The sequence below is a fragment of the Mucor velutinosus genome, assembly GCF_035048745.1.
Source record: "Mucor velutinosus strain NIH1002 chromosome Unknown tig00001561, whole genome shotgun sequence".
Classification (NCBI taxonomy): Eukaryota; Fungi; Mucoromycota; class Mucoromycetes; order Mucorales; family Mucoraceae; genus Mucor; species Mucor velutinosus.
The window spans coordinates 300,325-319,355 of NW_027041903.1; the positions used below are offsets into that span (position 1 = coordinate 300,325).

At 38.2% G+C, this 19,031-nt stretch overlaps 4 protein-coding genes across 4 annotated transcripts; 3 read left to right on the forward strand and 1 right to left on the reverse strand.

The window, feature by feature from the left end:
* Positions 1-9,095: 9,095 nt before the first annotated feature.
* ATC70_008236 (Methionine adenosyltransferase 2 subunit beta (Methionine adenosyltransferase II beta)) lies at positions 9,096-12,533 on the forward strand (the record flags this gene model as incomplete). Its single annotated transcript, XM_064827488.1, has 2 exons — positions 9,096-9,615; positions 9,673-12,533. The coding sequence occupies 2 exons, from the start codon at positions 9,096-9,098 to the stop codon at positions 12,531-12,533; spliced, it is 3,381 nt and encodes a 1,126-aa protein (XP_064686772.1).
* A 1,342-nt stretch (positions 12,534-13,875) lies between these two features.
* On the forward strand, positions 13,876-16,178 carry fim1_1 (fimbrin; the record flags this gene model as incomplete). The annotated part of the gene is made up of 4 exons (XM_064827489.1): positions 13,876-13,960; positions 14,031-14,041; positions 14,105-14,164; positions 14,223-16,178. 4 exons carry the CDS (start codon positions 13,876-13,878, stop codon positions 16,176-16,178), a joined length of 2,112 nt encoding a protein of 703 aa, XP_064686773.1.
* Positions 16,179-16,385: 207 nt separating this feature from the next.
* ATC70_008238 (uncharacterized protein) lies at positions 16,386-16,816 on the reverse strand (the record flags this gene model as incomplete). Its single annotated transcript, XM_064827490.1, has 4 exons — positions 16,386-16,463; positions 16,518-16,661; positions 16,713-16,747; positions 16,801-16,816. 4 exons carry the CDS (start codon positions 16,814-16,816, stop codon positions 16,386-16,388), a joined length of 273 nt encoding a protein of 90 aa, XP_064686774.1.
* An 800-nt stretch (positions 16,817-17,616) lies between these two features.
* ATC70_008239 (uncharacterized protein) lies at positions 17,617-18,157 on the forward strand (the record flags this gene model as incomplete). Its single annotated transcript, XM_064827491.1, has 3 exons — positions 17,617-17,665; positions 17,715-17,737; positions 17,792-18,157. 3 exons carry the CDS (start codon positions 17,617-17,619, stop codon positions 18,155-18,157), a joined length of 438 nt encoding a protein of 145 aa, XP_064686775.1.
* Positions 18,158-19,031: the final 874 nt, after the last annotated feature.

Consider the following 19,031-nt stretch of genomic DNA (forward strand, 5'->3'; position numbering starts at 1 on the left):
TAACTAAATTATTTTCCGTTATTGGGAATAGTCAAGTCGATCAAATCAATTTCAAACTTTTCAATTCATTACATTCTTACCCATGAAAATGTGATATATTTAAGAAAAACCACAATTTGACAATATTAAGATTTTCTCACCATATATAAGGGTTCAATGTTAGTTATATGTCAGACGTGAGACCATCAGCGTCTTTATATAAAGAAGTGTGGCCCAGACGTGAGCTTTCGGCGTCAGTATAAAAGAAGCAAGCTCCCCTCCCTTTTTTTTTTTTTCATTGTCAGGTGTCAGGTACACACAGACTTTGTGTGTAACTTTTTTTAATTTAGTATAAATATCAACTTAGTTTGCAAAACAATAAAGATCATCTTATATCTCAATTCTATTCTTTTATATACATTTATCTAAGTCTACTCTAAAACTATACCTATACATACGACACAGGTGCACACAGACTTTGTTAGTAACTTTTATAGTTAATATGAATATCAAAAATAATAAAGGTTATTTTTTTTTCTCACTTATACTGCTGAGACATATACATTTATCTAAATCTGTTACTTATACTCACAACACCATTAAATAACAAACACTTTGTAACATTCTATGCGGAAACTTTTTGATAATTTTACATTTATCTGCCAGTAACTTTTAAACGAATCAGCTCTAGTACACTGTTATGTCAAAATACAATGTAAAATTGAATCTGCCAAAGAATTACACTTTTATTGAGAATGCATCCCAAGGATGCATTTATATACTTTTCATTATGCTAGGGTTTACAGCATGATGATGAACTATAATACAAATAGGTTTACTATCTACCCAACAATTGATTTGTAAATCATGATTAGCATGATTTACCCAAAGGACCCAAGAATAGCCTAAAACCTTTAGTGTGAGACCTTGCTATGACATTTGATATAACATACACATTCAAAATAACATTCATATATTACGAACTGTTCAACAACGCGATGACATAGTAAAAGCGAATATAGTACCACAAAGTTTCGAGAACCTAATTCCACTACAGTAGCAGTTTATGAAGATTATTATCTACAGTCTGATTGGATTATTTTGTATATTCCACACGGTCATCAAGCGATTGAGAAACAGTATCTAATGAATATTGTGGCAAACATTGTATCGTATAGTATTAAAAAACAATTTTTCATGTATGTTATCTTTTTACTATCTCATGCCGTGTAATAGATAGCATCCTATTAATAAAATTAAACAGTATGGGCCCGCTTCTGCAACAAAGGCAACATAATAAAGCGTGCTACTCTTTGGGGGGTATTCAATGCATCCATCTTTAATAAACTCAGTAAATCTGTAAGCCATGTCTTTCTACGTGTTGTATTCACATATAATCCAGCCCAGCCTTTCATAGTATTGATCTATACGAGGGCTTGATTGTTGCGAAGCGAATATGCAAAATCGTAGTATCTAAGTAGTAAATTCGATTTCTCTCTTTCTTTATTAATAATGGATTGTTTAAAATCTACATATATATAGCAGAGTTTATTATTGTTAGTGATTTGGAATGTCTACGGCGACAGCCCGCAGAGTGACACCGTCGTCAAGTGTAGTGATATTGCATCTAATTCAACATTTGTTAATATTAGTCCTAATCGATTTTACCGTAGCCAAGCAAAGGTGTACAACCATAGTGTTCAAGCAGCAAATTCGGGTTCTCATTTGCATTGTTAATAATAAGCTTACCAGCAACATAGGGCATCAAAATTCGCATGTATTAGTCTTACAAAATCAATATGTCTCTTGTTGAAATTACAAGCTGCACAGGTTGCAGAACTGCCCTTCCAGACGACTTTAGCTACTAAAGATGCGGTTCATGCCGTGTAAATAAACGCCATAAAGCAAAATATAACCAAATTGGACAGTTTTCAAGCCTTCATATCTTGACCTGTAGGCCTTTCTGAGCCACCGGAATAACGCCAAACAATTGCACTTGAGTAGTAGTAACTTTCTGACACCTTTGCTCAACCTTTTGAGAACCTAAAAAATATGGCCAAAAATCAACCAAAAAGCATGAGGTACCCCTCATGGTTTTTTACGAAAATCAAAGGATCGCATTTTTCGCCTTGAAAATAAAGAATTTTACTATGGCATATATCAAATTAAAATGTTTTTCTCGATCCAAAGCAACCTCTGAAACCACTGTTATGAGGCTTTCATATACAAAATATGGCTATTTTCGCTAAAAACCTCATTTCAAATTTTATTGAATTGCTCAATAGTTTCAATCAAAACACTTATTACAGTTAGCACCGTCGGAAGCGCCTTGAAAAGTACTTCAAGAATGTATTAGGAAGCGTAGGGTGATCATCACAGTTCATATAGTCGAATACCAAAAAATAGATTAAAGAAGTCGAAAAAAGGCGAGATCTGTCCAATCTTGAGCAGAAAAAAAATAAGCTGAGGTTGAATTAATTTTGGCGGCGGCATTGCTGATGGCTGACGTAAATGCCTTTCTGTTGATGATAATGATGATTGCGATGTTGATTAAATGGGGATCATGGAATTGAAAGGGTAATTGCTTAACCCAAATACTTTTTTGGGTGCTTTTGTTACAAGCAAGCCTTTTGCAATGTCAACACCTCAGAAAAGTCGCTGTAGATCTTACACAAGTCCTTTATTTACTTATGACCAGCTTTATGTCGCCATCTTATTAAGAGCATCAGCAGCAGTGAATGATATGACAATTCTATTATCAAAAAATGGCATTTATGATATACAAATACTGCATAAAATTTGAATTTCTTTCGCATTGTCCCAATAATAGGCTTTGTTTAATATCAACGTAAGCAAAAAGGATACTAAGGGAGATACCTCCTCTCCTCCTCCTGGCTCTGATACAACCTTTCTGTTACTAACTAATAATAAATTGTTTAAAATCTACTTGATATACCAAAATGTTATAATGTCTGATTTAAAACGGCTTCGATGAGAGCCCGCAGGGCGACGCCGACATCGAGCGTAGCGAGATAAATGGGCAAGTAATAAGTACTGGAAGCCTTGAACATAAAAGCGTCGTAGTAGCAAATTAGAGACTGCAAGCCCTTGTCCCAAGAACACACTGCATCTAATTTTAATGATGTTATACCTGCTATACTTAGCTGTGGATTAAGTGATTTGTGGTGTCAAGACAACATTTGCTAACCTTGACCTTAAACAGGTATAATAACCCTAAGGAAGCAAACGTGAAAAGCCATAATAAAGCAGTAAATTTGGTTTCTTATTTTCATTTGATGCATTTCACACCATAATCCATTATATCACACCTAATACGACACATCAACATCTCATCGGTTTTTACATACACTACTAAGCGCACATCAAACTATAGTCTACACGCACACCAAGACCCATCAAATAGTCAACTAGTAGGATGACTATTACTGAAACAATACCACTTAATTCAATGACATACAAGAGCGGTTACAATTACACGTAACTGTAGATTATTTACACATATCATTTACGACAATCTACTGGATCATCACACTTGACTTTACACCTCGGGATTTGACATTATTCACAAAGATATAAATGGGACCACAATTCATTCAGTAAAGGATCGTCTTAATTTTGCACAGAATGATAAACTGATAATTTACTGATATATTTATTTGTATGATTTTAGTTACAATATTTGTCAATCTAATTAACAGAACTTTTATCAATTGTTACAGTATATAAGAAGGATCATCTACCTGGCCAGTAGAGAAACTTCAGTTTACTTTACACCTGTCAGTTTGATAATAAAACATACCTTTATCAAGTTGACTTTACTGTTTTTTTCATGCTTTTTTTTTCCATGAATTTTAGTCTATAAAGCCTCAAATTCCACAGGTTCCATACTTCAATAACAAACATCACACTTTAAACCATCAAGGTTACATTAAACCATGCTATGACGATAGCTCACCCAAGCCCATCAAGGTTACTCAAATCGACCCTTATGGCCAGTGCTCTTGCGTTGTTGATTACCACTTTAAATCAAACGTCAACAACATTTGCCAGATATCGCAGTAGCAGCACCTATTGCTCTCTAACATCACTAATTCTACAAGCTAGTTGCAAATGTATAAATACTCTTCTTTTTTTTTTTACCCAATTCCAGGATCTTCAGTTCATTTTATACACAAATAAAATACAGTTGATTTCTATTGTATTTTACTATTGCTTTATTTTTTTGTGAAATCCATTAAACCTGATTTCACTGCAAAATCTATCTAAACCTGATTTTACTGCAAAAACCACTGTTATTTTTACCCTCTTTCCTTTGCTCAATGCTGTCAACGTTTTCTTTGAATGACGGCTTGGAGCTTCAGAGATTCCACTAGTTACTGCAGACTTTTCATGCAGCCCATGAATTGTCAGTAGTGTCCATACTAACTTTATTAAATATAGAACGCAAGAAAAGAGCATAATGAACGATAGTGCTATGACTTGCCACCTACTTTCCATAGGCTTCAAACGCATCTGTTACTGTACTGCTGTATAAAAAGGGTATTGAGTTTGCCAGCCAGCCCCACCAGCCAAAATTGATTCAAACCCAGGTTCATAGTCTGTTCCAGATTGGACAAATTCTGATGGTTTTCGACTCGATTGAACTATTTTAGTGGATTCGACTAAGTAAAACATACTGATCATCCTATGCTTCTTTAAGCTAGTCCCTGGTGGTAGGGCGAAGTGGTAGAACTCCCGTATGCCAACAGGAGGATCCCCGGTTCAAATCCTGGTGAACGCAAGTTGTTTGATTTTTTGACGTAGTACTGATGTCCTCGTTTGGTGTTTTGTACTCTTATCCATGATCTATATTTTGACGATTTCCGCAAGACTGTACTGGCTCTAGGAGTCGCACCTTATTAGTAGTAGATTTCTTTCCCAACTTAGTTCAAAATATCTTATTCCCCTTCATTGCAGACATTGGGTCCACCAACAGTCTTTTCTTTCCCTCAGCATGACATTTTAAGGACTTTAAATAAAACCTGGAGCTCGACTCCCCTACAAAAAAAAAATGCTTCTTTAAGCTTTCTTGGAGTGCTTCTCAAGGCGCATTCAATGGTACCAAGTTAGATGGATGTTTTCAACAAACTTATTGAGTAACTTACGAAAATATGAAAAGGAGTTTCTGGCCAAAATGTCGAAATTTTACATATCAGAGTCCCACAAAGATGATTTCAGGAGCTACGTTGGATCGATAGAAACAATTTGATTCAATACATACCATAGTAAAAGTCTTCATTATCAAGGTAAAAAACGTGATCATTTGATTTTCGATGAAAACCACGAGGGATACCTCATGCTTTTTGGTCGAGTTTTGGCCATGTTTTTTTGGTCCCCAAAAAGTTGAGCAAAAGCGTCAGCAAGTTGCCGCTAGGCAAGAGCAACTGTTTGGTACTATTCTGACAGCTTAGAACGACCTCTAACGCAAGAAAACGCGACTCAAATATACTCATTTTGCTGTGTCAGGGACACTAAGAACTAAAAAGGGGAAGTTCCAGTATGCTTGCTCGTATATGAAGGAGCTGCGAGTATATGGATGTAGATCATCACATAAGAATTAGATCCACAGGTAATATAAAGTGTTTTCATGTGTAAGTGGAGGGTCAACATGAAAGTAGCAGTGCTTTGGTAAGATACGCAAGGGCAATTGGTAGTGTGAGCTGCCGCTGCGCAGGTTGGTTCTCACCAAAGCGACGCGAAGGTAGAGAGCCATCCAGTGCATAAACACTCGTTCACTATAATCTTTTGTTCTGTTCATGTCGCTTTCGTTACTCAACTGAACTATTAATCGATTGTCGATTTTGTCACTTTCAACATCCTGCTTCAGATGCACTTATTTGGTGGCTTTTAGTAGAGGTAACCATTAGCGACAGTAAATCGAAGTGCATGCATTGTCACTCGCCCTGAATTCAGCAATATTGAATAAATGTTCAGGATGAAAAAAGCATCTGTATTACAGAAATATAAATATTTAGATATGATGTTGGTGAGCAACATAGTTTACATTAAAATATATGTAAAAAAAACTATCTTGAATTGCCGGAATCAAATTAACATTCTTTTGTTTATCCCTCTTTTTTTTTTCTCTATGAGAAAACCAAATTCATTTTTGGCAAGATGTTTAAAGAGAAAGGAATGAATCTGAAGCAAGATTTACACGCATTATTGCATTTTTACAGAAAACAAATTGACAAACTGAGCCGCTACTAATCATCATCATGAAGATGAATCATCTGGTGAGTATACCATCACTATTATATATCGTTGCATTGATTGATTGAGAGCTGAAACCATAGTCGAAAGTGTTGTGATACTTACTTTGATAGATAATCAGCATATTTAAGGGATACTATAGCGACAGCAACGGTTGAAAACGTACTAATCTTGTCATTGAAGCTAGCCATGTCAAATAAGTTCGAGAGAATGGCGCATGAAAAGTCTAATTTCATGTTAATACTCATAATAGCCTTCAACATGAGGACGAAACTTAAGGCATTAGTGTTGCATAAAGCTTTCGAAAAATTCTCTGCTTGTAATGTTGGCATTTTACCTAATAAGCATAAAATATGAGCTGATGATGACAATATCAGAAGATGTCATAGACGAATCAATCTGACGCAAATTGCCCACTTGTTCCGTTGCGTTGAATACGCTTTACAAATGGGATCAATAAATTGTCGTTAGAAGACGGTTTATTCTTTGGCAAAAGGCCACAACTGAAAAAAATTTTATCATCTATTTGGTTGCCAACACTGCTATTAATGAATCAAAAGCCATGTTTTCACAGCCTCACTGCTACGAATTTACTTATCAAAAACAGCTTATCTTACTTAGATTTTGAAAAGAATTATTATGACTTCAAAGGTACGGAAGAGCAGAAGCATGACTGCAATGATTGCGCGAAAAATCGTGGCTTAATTACAAATGGATAGATATGAGCTGGCAAGCACTAAATTTGCAAGTTACGGATTGTTGTCATGGAAACAAATTAGTGAAGTAGATAGACTCGTTTATCTTTATGCAGAAAGTAACGTCGCACTAAAAGCGACATATTTCCAGTGTCATCATCAAAGATTGACAATAAAAAGGATCTGATAACGATCATTAAGGTTTCAAAGGCCATGAACTAGGAAAAAGCGGGGTGAATCATAATCTAGGCCTGTAAAACATGTAGCAAATGATTTGGGAAGAATTGACTTGAAGCAATCAGCGCATTTATATTTCTCAGGTTGCTCTCATCAGTACTCATTAAATATTTATATCGTTTTCCCAGCAATCTTAGCCTTCGATGCAATCATACAATATTCAGTGCACAGAAAATGTTGTGCCTATTGCAAACATTTGCTCCGTAAAAGAGAGAATTTCTCTATTAATGGTTTATTCCTGCAAGGAAAGAGCAAGATGTTTATTTTAAAAATGAGAATAAGATCAATCTCAATGTTTGTGTAAACAAAAAATATCGCAAGCAAGGATCTGATAAGAATTTTCGTTTTAACCAGACTGGAGAAGGTGGCAGATTCTTTGATCAAAAAGATCAAAAGATCTCTGGCGAGACAAAATTAAACTTTAATTTATTTCCGCTCTTGCATTCTTTAAAGAAAAGGGAACCATACTATTTATCAGATCTTATGCAATCATTAATCATGTGGGGGTTCATGAAAAAGATCTGATAAAGAATTTTTTCATGTATTTGGATCAACTTCTGAGGATGACACAGGATAAACTATCCATATATTACACCATCACTATCATTTTAGAATACAAAAAAAAAAGATCTGATAATTAATTTAGCTGGAATTCCTGGAACATCTACCTTCTGAATGCCATTCCTTTATGTTTGAGATTACAGCTTTGACTCTCTTTCAACATAAACTTACATCTAACGATGCACATTTATACTAGCAAAGTAATATTGCTTGATCATCAAGCATGCTTTCATTCATCTATCCAATATAAACATCATAAAAAATAGATTACATGGGATGATGTATAAGGTTCAGCCTCAGTGTTTTAATAATGTAGTACTAGATTACAATATGTGCTTATTTCGGGAAAAAGGATTTATCAGATCTTTGATGGTTGGTTTAATCATCATATTTTCAAACATCCCACCTTCTCCCCCCATATTCCAAGACAAACCAAGTTAAAAAACAGCATTGGCGTGTGAAATCTTTATCTTTCGATGACGATGTAGAGCGCAAGGATGCAGCGACCTTGATTTACAAACGTAGATGCGTTTCGTGATGGTGAAATCAAAGTTGATGTGATTATGACATGTCCAACAGTATTCCCTTCTTTACCAGATCTTGAGTTGACATATAGCATTACCGTGCTTTTCCTTCCATTTGAATAGTAGTTACTTTAGTATAAGTGGGCCAGAGTAAGATAAAAAAAGAAGTCTCTGCAAGCCCCCCCCCCCCATAATTTTTATCAGATCTATTTGATTATTCATTCAGTAATCTTATTTTAACATTCCGTTATAACATTGGATTGTCGGGTATAATCGTTAATATCAAACGTGGTTACACGCTTCTTCTTTTTTTATAATGACTCATGTACAAGAAGGCCATATATTTTTATCCTCCAATATGACACATGAAAGGATCTGATAATATGTTTTTGCTGTACCCGGGCCCCCTTTTTTTATCAAAAAAAAAAAAAAAAAAGTCTCGTAAAATTCTTTATCAGATCTTTGGTAGAGCATAAGTGAAAAATCGCACCATCAAAATGTAAAATGCAATTAGTGTTTAGCATTTATTTATTAGCTTAGTGGATTGAAATTTAGTAAACACTTGATGGACTGATGTAAAGCAGGGGGCCGGAGCTCTAGAATCAGATAATCAAAACAAGACGTTTGAACTTTAATTTGTTGTTAGGGTCACCTGTTAGGATCAGATATACACACTTTATCTGATTGGCCATATTCTAATAAACATCATATTCATTTTGTTATAAATAGACAGAACAAATTCCTTGTTCATCTTTAGTTTTTTCTCTTTAATCAACATCTCTTAAAATAATTACACTTGTACTATAAATCATCCATAATGCAAATCATGAAAACTACATCTACATCCAAGGCTACTACTGCTGCTCTTAACCCTCACAACAAACACACATCTCGTCGTAACAATAAGCATAAGCAACAATCACGTCGTCGTTCTTCTACAACATCTACCAATAGCATCTCCTCTGTCACCCTTCCTGCTCAACAGAACTGGGAGCATCAGAAGCATGACCTGCTCACTAAAGCCACATCAGCGCGATCTCATCACACTCCAGACGAGGAAAAGGAAGAGCCCGTCTTCAACATTGTATATAGTGCGCCTACCGATATGATCACTCCTCCTCCTTCCCCAAAATCTTATCCTCAAGCTCCTATGACCTCTCAAGCATTTGAAGCAAATGACCGCATCTTGACTGTGAAACGTCATGGCCAACTCAAACTTCTCATGTCTGAATATGCTGCTCTTCAGAAGGAAGGTCTCCTATTCACTGATCATACTTACAACCTCATCTTTGATTCTTATGCCAGTCTTCGCCGTGATGGCACTCCTTTGACCCCAATGTTGAAAAGTAAGTTTGAGTGAGAGCCTTGCACTGTTTAATCAGATAACTAATGTATTACAATAGTTTACGATGAGATGCTCCGCTCTGATATCCAGCCCAGTAGTTCCACATACACTATACTCATCCGTACCTTGTGTAAGCGTGATGTCGAGGTCCAAAAGGTGATTGCCATGCTGAAGCGCCAAAATGCTCGCTCTTCCAGCCATCAAAACAAGTCGAATAACATGGCTGAATTGGAATCTGAGGAAAACTTGCAAAAGGCTTTGGTTATCTTTGACGCTGCCGTATCTGAAAACCTTGTGCAATTCTTTGATGTCGAGCTCTATAATCAGATCTTACGTGTATTGTCGCACTATGGTAATACTGAGCAATCACTCCATGTCTATCAGCAATTAGAGCTCCATTCCATCCCCACATCTGCTACATTTGCTGCCCTCATCAATTTGTTTGGCCGTGTTGGTGATTTACCCTCTGCTTTGGTCTATTTTGATAAATACACGCAACTTAAAGACAGTGTTGGTCCTCATGATGCTTCTTATGTTTACAATGCTCTTGTTGATGCCCACCTCAAGTGCCACCATCTTGAAGGTGCTCTCAAGATTGTTCAAGAAGACATGTTATCCGGCGATGTCAAGGTCTCTACTATCCCTTACAACTCCATCATCCGCTACTACTGTATCAAGAACCAACTGGATCAAGCCAAAGAGCTCATTGCTTCCATGAAGGCCTCTTATCCTCAGCCTGATGCTAGCAGCTATGGCCCTGTCCTCTCCTCTTACTGCCAATTGGGTCTCTACAAGGAAGCTACTGAGATGTATCAAGCTCTTATTCAAACTGATATCTCCAAGTCTTATGGTAACTTGGCCAACTATGCCTTGTTATGTCTCAAGGATGCTAGCAACAGCAGCAAGGTAATTGAGGTAGTTAATGATATGCGTCATGCCGGTCTTGAGCCTGATTCCATCTTGGCTGAGCGCATTGTTACTCACTTTGCCAAACATGGCCAAGTTGCTGATGCTATTACTGCTCTTCATTGTGTTCTCGAGGCTATGAAGGCTCGCTCTCTTTCCAAGGGTATAGCTCAAATCAAGAATGCTTCTATTCAAGTGGCTGCTGCTGCCAAGGGCTGTTTCGAACAAACATTGCAAGTTGCTCGTATGATGACTCCTCACTGCCCTCATGGTTTGCCTGTTCAGTTAGCGAAGACTTTGATTGAGGACTATGAGTTTGATGCTAACCATGGCATTGTCAACCAATCTGACTACGCCATCTTGTTTGATGCCTCCATCACCATTGCCTCTGATGCTTCTCGCAGCAAGTCTTCTCTTTCTCCTACCAACATCTTTGTCTTTTGCCTTCAGTCCGAAATGACGAACAAGAACTTGAAGGTGTGCCCCAGTATCAAGTCTCGTGTCTCTGCCTACTTTAATCGTATTGGTGACAAAAAGGCTGCCCACAAGTGGGATGCTCTTTTCAACAAGGTGGAAGGTTTTGCTGCCATTGTTGCCAACCCTGCTTCTGCTGGCACTGTCTCTGAATCTGAGGATGCTTCTGCTGCTGTCATGAAGGCTGCTATCCACGGTCAATTGGAAGAGTCGCTTGATATCTTCCGTACTCGTATTATTGATGCTCACTTGGTGCCTACTGCTGAGCCTCTTCGTGATGCCATTGCTTTTGTTGGCAAGCAAGGACATCTGGACGTTGCTGTAACCATGTACCGTCTTGCTATCAAATGCTTCAAGGAATCTGGTTTGGACTCTCAACGCATGGAACGTGCCATCTACATGATGACAAACAGTATTCTCATTGGTTATGCTCAGCAAGGCGATATGGTGAATGCCAAAAAATACTACGAACAAATCAAGTTGATGGGTCGCTATCCTGATGGTAACGGCTATGCTAGTTTATTGCTTGGTAGTGCCAAGTGTGCCACTGATGAAGCCACTGATGCTTTGACCATTTACGATGAAGCCAAGCGCCGCGATGTCAAGCCTACTACTTTCTTTTACAACGTTGTTATTTCTAAGCTGGCCAAGGCTCGCAAGTTGGATGCTGCCATGAAGCTCTTTGAGGAGATGCAACATTTCAAGGTGATGCCCAACTCTATTACTTATGGTGCTATTATCTCTGCCTGTGTCCGTGCTGGTTCTGAACCCTTGGCTCGAAAACTGTTTACTGAAATGCTGGCTTCTCCCTCCTTCCAACCTCGTGTGGGTCCATTCAACAATATGATTCAATTCTATGTTCGCCAACAACCTGACCGCGAATGTGCCTTGGAATACTTTGCTGAACTGCGTCGCCGTCATATCAAGCCCTCTGCTCATACCTACAAGCTTTTGATGGAAGCCTATTCCTTGATTGCCCCCTATGATATGCCTACTGCTCACCGCATGTTGAGCGATATGGAACGTTGCGATCACATTCGTCCTCAAGCCACTCATTATGCTACGTTGATCTACTCTTATGGAACTCTCCAACGTGATGTCAAGAGCGCTGATCGCGTCTTTCAAGATATGGATGACAAGCATGTAGCCAAGGATGAGGTTGTGTACCAAGCTATGCTCGACACGCTTGTAAGCAATGACCAGTTGACTCGTGCTGAGCAACTTTATAGCAAGATGCAAACTGTTATTGAAAAGAGCACTTCTCCTTATATCGAAAACGTCTTTATCCGTGGGTATGGGCAAAAAGGCCTCTTGGAAAAGGCAAAGGCTATGTTTGATGCTATGACAGACGACAAGATCACCAATGACCAACCCTCCTCCTGCACTGTGATTCGCGAACCTAGTACCTATGAAGCCATGGTACGTGCCTATGTTGATAACAAGATGATGGCTGAAGCCAAGGAGATCTTTGAGTTGATGCTCAAACGTGAATTCCCTGAAAAGGTTACTGCTTTGGTAGCTGAACTGATTACCGCCTAAATAACTTTATATCTTGCATTATTGTATATACTTAACATTAACAAACATTTAATAAACTCTTGTACATATTATCTATATTTATTCTGCTTATAAAGTTTATCAGATCTTCTGCTCTATCCAAAAATCATGCCATAAGTGGTCTACGTTCGGTTGCTTATCAATCTTCAGATGAACATGCGGGCTGATGAGCTTACTGAAACTCGAGCACCATTTACGTGGTACAAGATAATGATGCCCAAAGCGGCCAGGGAGTACGATCAAAGCTAACAAGGTGGACAAATTCATTCAACATGCAAAATGTTTAATAGATAAAACGTTAGTTATTTGCTTATCATTAATATGATTGAACTATCGAGAGAGAAGTTGATGTGTACAAGTTTATAATCTATACCACAAGGTACAATGGTGTTGGTCCTAAAACGAGGGCATTGCTGGAAGGTTGAAGGAGGAATCAATTGATAGAATTCTTCCACGCCTTTGCTTCTAGTAGGCATGTAGGAACATAGAATCAACTGATTCAAGTCATTCTTAGACGTTTGGCCGTATAATCATGTTTGTATGCCATTTGTTACTATACCCCCTGAGTATCTTGGCCACTTAATAGCCACATTGCTTCCCGAGAAAACTACAATCAGTTCGTAAACTATTTGACAAATATGCCATGTACGAATGCAAGAATTGGCCCGTGTTGTTGTACCATTGCAACAGGAAAAATCGAATATCAAAATGCATGTAACAGTTCCAAAATGCGCCTCATTTTTTGCCTGTGAAAAAAGAATGAAAGAAATCAAAGTCGGTAGGAAGAAATGTAGATGCGATTAGCAACATAGTTAAACTATGCATACACTGCTGGTTTGCGCTATTCAAGCCATTTCTATGGCCTACCTTGGGTCACACATATTCCAATATTGTCTTGTGGACGCACATTAGGGATTTGATCGGATTTTGGCATCACAATTCATGGTCGTTACGCAAAAGGATACTAAATGAAGCTATGAGGATGGATAATCTTATTTTTGTGAGCCTGAATTACATCATTGAGGAAAGGTTCAAAAAGTGGATCTACTCTTTTGTGTTGGCATATGATCTCATGTAATCTATACATTGGGATGTGGTATAGTGTCCAATCCTGTCGACAGATATATACTAAAGTGATCCGAATCTGATGTAACACGGACACTTGCATTAAAGAAAAAAAAAAAAGTAAAACCGGGGCACACACACACACACACACACACACACACACACACACACACAATCAGAACAAAAAGTGAGGCGCGCGTGTAATTGTTTGTTTTCTTTCTTTACCTTTTTTCTTTGCTAAAGATCATATTTTATAGTCATGCCAACTAAACCTGTAGATAGCAGAAAACTCAAGAGTGGAGGGGCAGCAGGACCAAGTGGATCAAAGGGAAAGCGTGCCGAAAGTAAGTAGTATCATGCGCATGTGATTGTCGAGAAAATGGGCTACATGTATATTAACATGCTGCTACGTAGAGAAAAAGAATGTAACTATTCACTATGGATTTTGCTGCGACTAGAGTTTGGATACTCATCACATCTGCTTGTAGGTACCATCCCCATCGAGTAGTCCATCCTTTGGTATCCAAGATGCTCAAAGAGCTCAAGCTGTATGTATATTCATTAATCAGGAATCTTGCCTCGATGAGTTGACTCTTTCATCCCTAGAAACGCAACAAGAGTAAGTCTCTTCGTCGTTTTCTTTCGTTGTCACTGGCCAGCTATCTCGGCTATAGCTTCTTTTATGCTTGCGGCTCTCCTTTCGATGATTCTAGTGATAAACCAGCCATTTGCGGAGGTATTGATCCCATCAAATTAGATTTGTACAAAGTGTATAAATCAGACTACTACCAATCCAACATTGATCCTCATGTGGCTCCTATTATCTCAAAGGCATCTAGTTTGTACAGCGATTATGGAGTACCCGCTCAAGTTAAAGTGGTGTCCTTGTATGATCAACACGGAAAACCGCTAGTGAAGAAGGGTTATGAACAAGCCTCACATGTGTATGCTCAGCATATTGAGCCCAACGTGTCCCCTCTTGTCGCCAAGTCCAAGATCCACGCAGATCAAGTCAAGATCCAACTGCAACCTTATTATCAACAAGCATCCAAGCAAGCTACTCAAGTTCAACTCTTTGCTAAGCAGCAATGGGACAATTTGCCTCCTCCAGTCAAGCAAGCAAAGGATGAAGCTGTGAGAAAGGTACTCGAATACTATCACCGTGCAGAAAACACAGATATGCTCCCTATCTTGACTGAAATCTACTGGAATATTGTTGACTTTTACCAATACCAACTTATACCATTCATTCAAACACACCCTACCACAGCACATGTCAACAAATTCTATGACGAGAACTTCAGAAGCTTTGTGGAGACCAACATAAAGCCTTTGTTGTTACTGGTCAAAGATCGCACAACACACGTAAGCCAGTTATTCAACCATGCCCTGACTCTGTTGCCTCAGAGACCTTTGAGCAATGAGCCATCAAAGTCGACTGTCGCATCGTCCATCGTAGAGACAAAAACACCCATTACTGATGCTACCAAGGCCACTTCTGACATTCCATTGACAACTACTGCTGCTACTACTGCTGCATCTGCGACCACGCAAACTATCAAATCCAAAGTAGAGGCCTCTTCATCTGCCGAACCCGCATCTACTGCTGTTCCCGCAAAGGAAGAAGCTGAATCCACTTTAGTCAAACATGCATCAACTGCATCAGCTTCCACTACCAGTGCTACTAGATCTATCAAGACTGAAGCCACCATTGCCAAAGATGCTGTTGACAATGACCAAGATATCGTCAAGCCTGTCTCTGTTCGTCCCACATCTACACCCGAGTACGTTGAAATGGAGGTGGAGTCTCCCCAAGCTGATAAGAAGGAAGCTGTTTACTGCCCAACATGCAATGCTGCAGAAGAGCAAGTGATTGTAGCTCCCACTGACAAGCATGTTGTGCCTGTTCGCGATGAAAAGGAAGTCTTTGAGATCCACACTGACAAGGACGTGTTTGAAGTCAACAAAGAGCCTGCCATTGTTCCGCCTCAATCATCTGCTCATTTGGATCAAGAAGGAAAAGAACAGGTAAATGCTGCTGCTCCCATCAAGCAAGATGCCTCCAAGGTCAAGGATCAGACTGCACCCATTAAAAAGAAAAAAGACGAGAAGGAGGAAGAGGAAGAGGAGCAAATGTTCAGTACTCAGGTTGAGCATGATGTTGAAGACGACGGTTTCCCTGAGCCTGCTGTTCCTCTGAAGGAAGATGACAATGAAGAGGAAGAAAAGGTCAAGGAAACGCCTATTGTCACGGCAGTTGTTGACAAGCAGCAAGTCGAAATACCCTTACCTGTTGCTACTGAAAAGGAGAAAGAGGGCCCTACTGTACCTAATGACGAAAGTGGATATGAGGATATTAAAGATCAGATTGTAATTCAAGCACCTGCTGTCCATCAAGAGGAGGAACCTGTTGTCAAAAAAGAAGTTATCGACACTGAGCCCATCTTGAAAGAGCCCATTGTGCCCAACGACGAAAGTAAATTTGAAGCAAAGTCTGAATACTCAAATCAAGATGCAGATCCACCAGTTCGTTATCATCGTGTAGAAAAAGCTTTGAGTTAATGTCCTTGTTAGTAAATAAAGTACGATTCAGAATTGAGACATGTATGTATAACATGTACTGTAGCGTATGAAAAATAGTCCAGAGACGTATGAATTTATTATATGATAAGCTTTATTACCATACTGCTCAATCCTCTGAAGGATCAACGACGCTTTGGTTTGATGCCATTACATACTGATATTTATCGCATTGTTGAGGAAGATTATTTACAACATTTCAGCAGATTGTCTAACCAATCTGGAAACCTTTTTCTTGAATTGAGGGTAGTCATCGCGATATTGTTTCTATTTAAAAGTGATCAATGGATGATCGTGTCGTTGCGTGATGCATATACTTACAGCAGCTTCTATATTTGCTGGAGACTCATCATTTGGGCTTGATAACATGGATATAACAGACAGCAGAATAGTCTCAACAGTATGTACTGGAGACCATCGCTCGCTAGCTTGTTCATAGCCGTATTTATCATCTCCTGGAGGATGCTATCAATAGCTTTAGTCACTTTGTAACACTAAAAATCAGTGTTTGCTTACAAGAATAGAGATGCACACTGTGCCATCAGGATAAACTATTAAGCCTAGTGAGAACAATGCTGCGATATTTTTTTTTTTTTCTAATTACCGTTTGGGTGATACATCTCTGTTAAGAAAGTCATTGTAGGTGGGTCAATTGGATATGACTGAAAGCAAATGCAGATCAATACAAGGATGCCATATTTCAAAAAGAGAGACTTACTCTAGGAAAAGAAAGTTTTGCTTTGAAAAAACCACCCTCACTACGTAAAATAGAAAGACATGTAAATTTAAGGTTTCTCAACAAGAGCAAATGCGTTTGAGCTGTCAGATCAGAAAATAGATACTTTACTACAGGGTGTCTTGAGATCCCATAACAAGGATTTCCCACTACAAAGAACAAAGGCAAGTTGCTGAGCAATGATTTCAACGATAAACAAAATAAAAAAGCAGATAAGGGCTGGTTATTTTGTAGAATGTTACCTCATAAATGTTATCGTCTACCAATCCTGCAGAAAACCCTTCAACTGGGTTCTTTTGAAGGTCTACATTTGACATGGAAATCAGGACATTTTAGCTTTTTTTTTTTCTGAGAAATTAGATAAAAAAAAATAAATCGATAGAAAGGCAATGTTGATGATTGCATTCAGTATACATTGATACATTTAGTGTGTAAAGGGAAAGGGAAAAGGTATAGAAACTTGCCTTTTAATTGCCTTTGAAGCAAAAGTGCACTAGGTTCTGTTTGGCTCATGTAAAAAATACGAAAAGATAAAAAGTATTTGGGCAAAGGAGACTTTCTGGAAACTAAAATGTTGGTAGTGCCTATAGCTTGTACACCATTCTCCCTCCTATGACCGCTTTTGATAAACCAAAGCGGGTCAGGACCCCCCTCATCTGCCTCCTATCAATCGCTCTGTATTCGATGTTTAGACTTACTAGACATTTACCAAAGAGATTATATACCACCAAAGGTACATTCGATAAAATTGACATGGAGTTTATACTAACGCTCTCATCTAGTTGCTGTTGACGAGCATTGCTTGGTAAATTGCTGTTGTTCATCTCTCGACTTTTTCATTCTAATACTCAGATTCTAGCCTCTCAAGCCAACATGGTCTATCAAATCACTGCTACAAACCTCAGCAGAGCCCATTTCAGACAAACAATTCAAGCATTTGCTTAATCTGGCCCAACTTTCTATACGAGATAAACAGCATGAATTGAAACTAAAGGCGGAAATTGATCAACTCACACAATTTACAGACAACATCAAGCAATGGAATGCTTCTGTCGATAAACCCTTGACTCACATTTGGAAAGAGGATGTTGGACAGATACTACGAGATGATGATGAGATAGAATCAGGCACAGAAGCGCGTGGTAGAGATCTGCTGAAACTGGCACAGAAGAAAAGCGGCAATTTTTATGTGGTGAAAGGCTCTATGCCATCTTCAGAAGACTAATAAACAACTACTACTCACCCATTGTGAACAATCTACTACGAGCTTCAATGATCCACACCCATTTTTGATATCCCTAAAAGACCTCGCTTTGTGAAAACATGTGAAAATTGCAAAGTACTTTATTTTTTGTGTATGTATGAGTGTATATACTGTTTTTTGAGTATGAGTTTGCGTTGAGATAAAAATTAATTTGCGCTGACATTATAAGAATATTTATGTCAAGGTAAAAATAGTTTTGCGTTGCTTAGTAATAAATTTTGCGCCATATAAAATAACCTAATACTTGCTTCATGATGTTAAAATCTCAGTGAGCATTCAGAGTGCGTCTGTTGAAAGCTGCACTCCTACTGACTATTTTAAAGATTTCTTTCCTCATTCAAACACTTTTGGAAAAATGACATTGAATGCTTAATCCATCCTTCACAATCTTTTTTTGTTACTTTTCCAGCCGATTCACATATACGATCTGTGAGACGATCATCTGTCGTCAATGGTGTTCTTCTAACACCAGCTTTTACTTTTGACCAAAATTCCTCGATTGGATTCAAGAAAGGAGAATATGGTGGCAAATACATGCACTTATGTCCTCGTTCTTCGATCGATGCTTTGATTACTTTTGGCTTATGAATAGGCGCATTATCCATAACAATATACTGCCCCTTTATATTATTTTTATCTAGTGTATCCATTACGTTGTTTAGATAAGCCAAAAAGTGCTCAGTTCTTGTCCCAACTTTGCCATTTATTTTTACTTCCTTACCATCTGCCCTTCTTTTTTTTTTTAGAAGAAGCTGATTCTGGTTTTTTAACTCCAATATTTATGATACCTGCTTGAGAAATTGCACCTAAAATTGTAAATGTTACATCTTTTCCA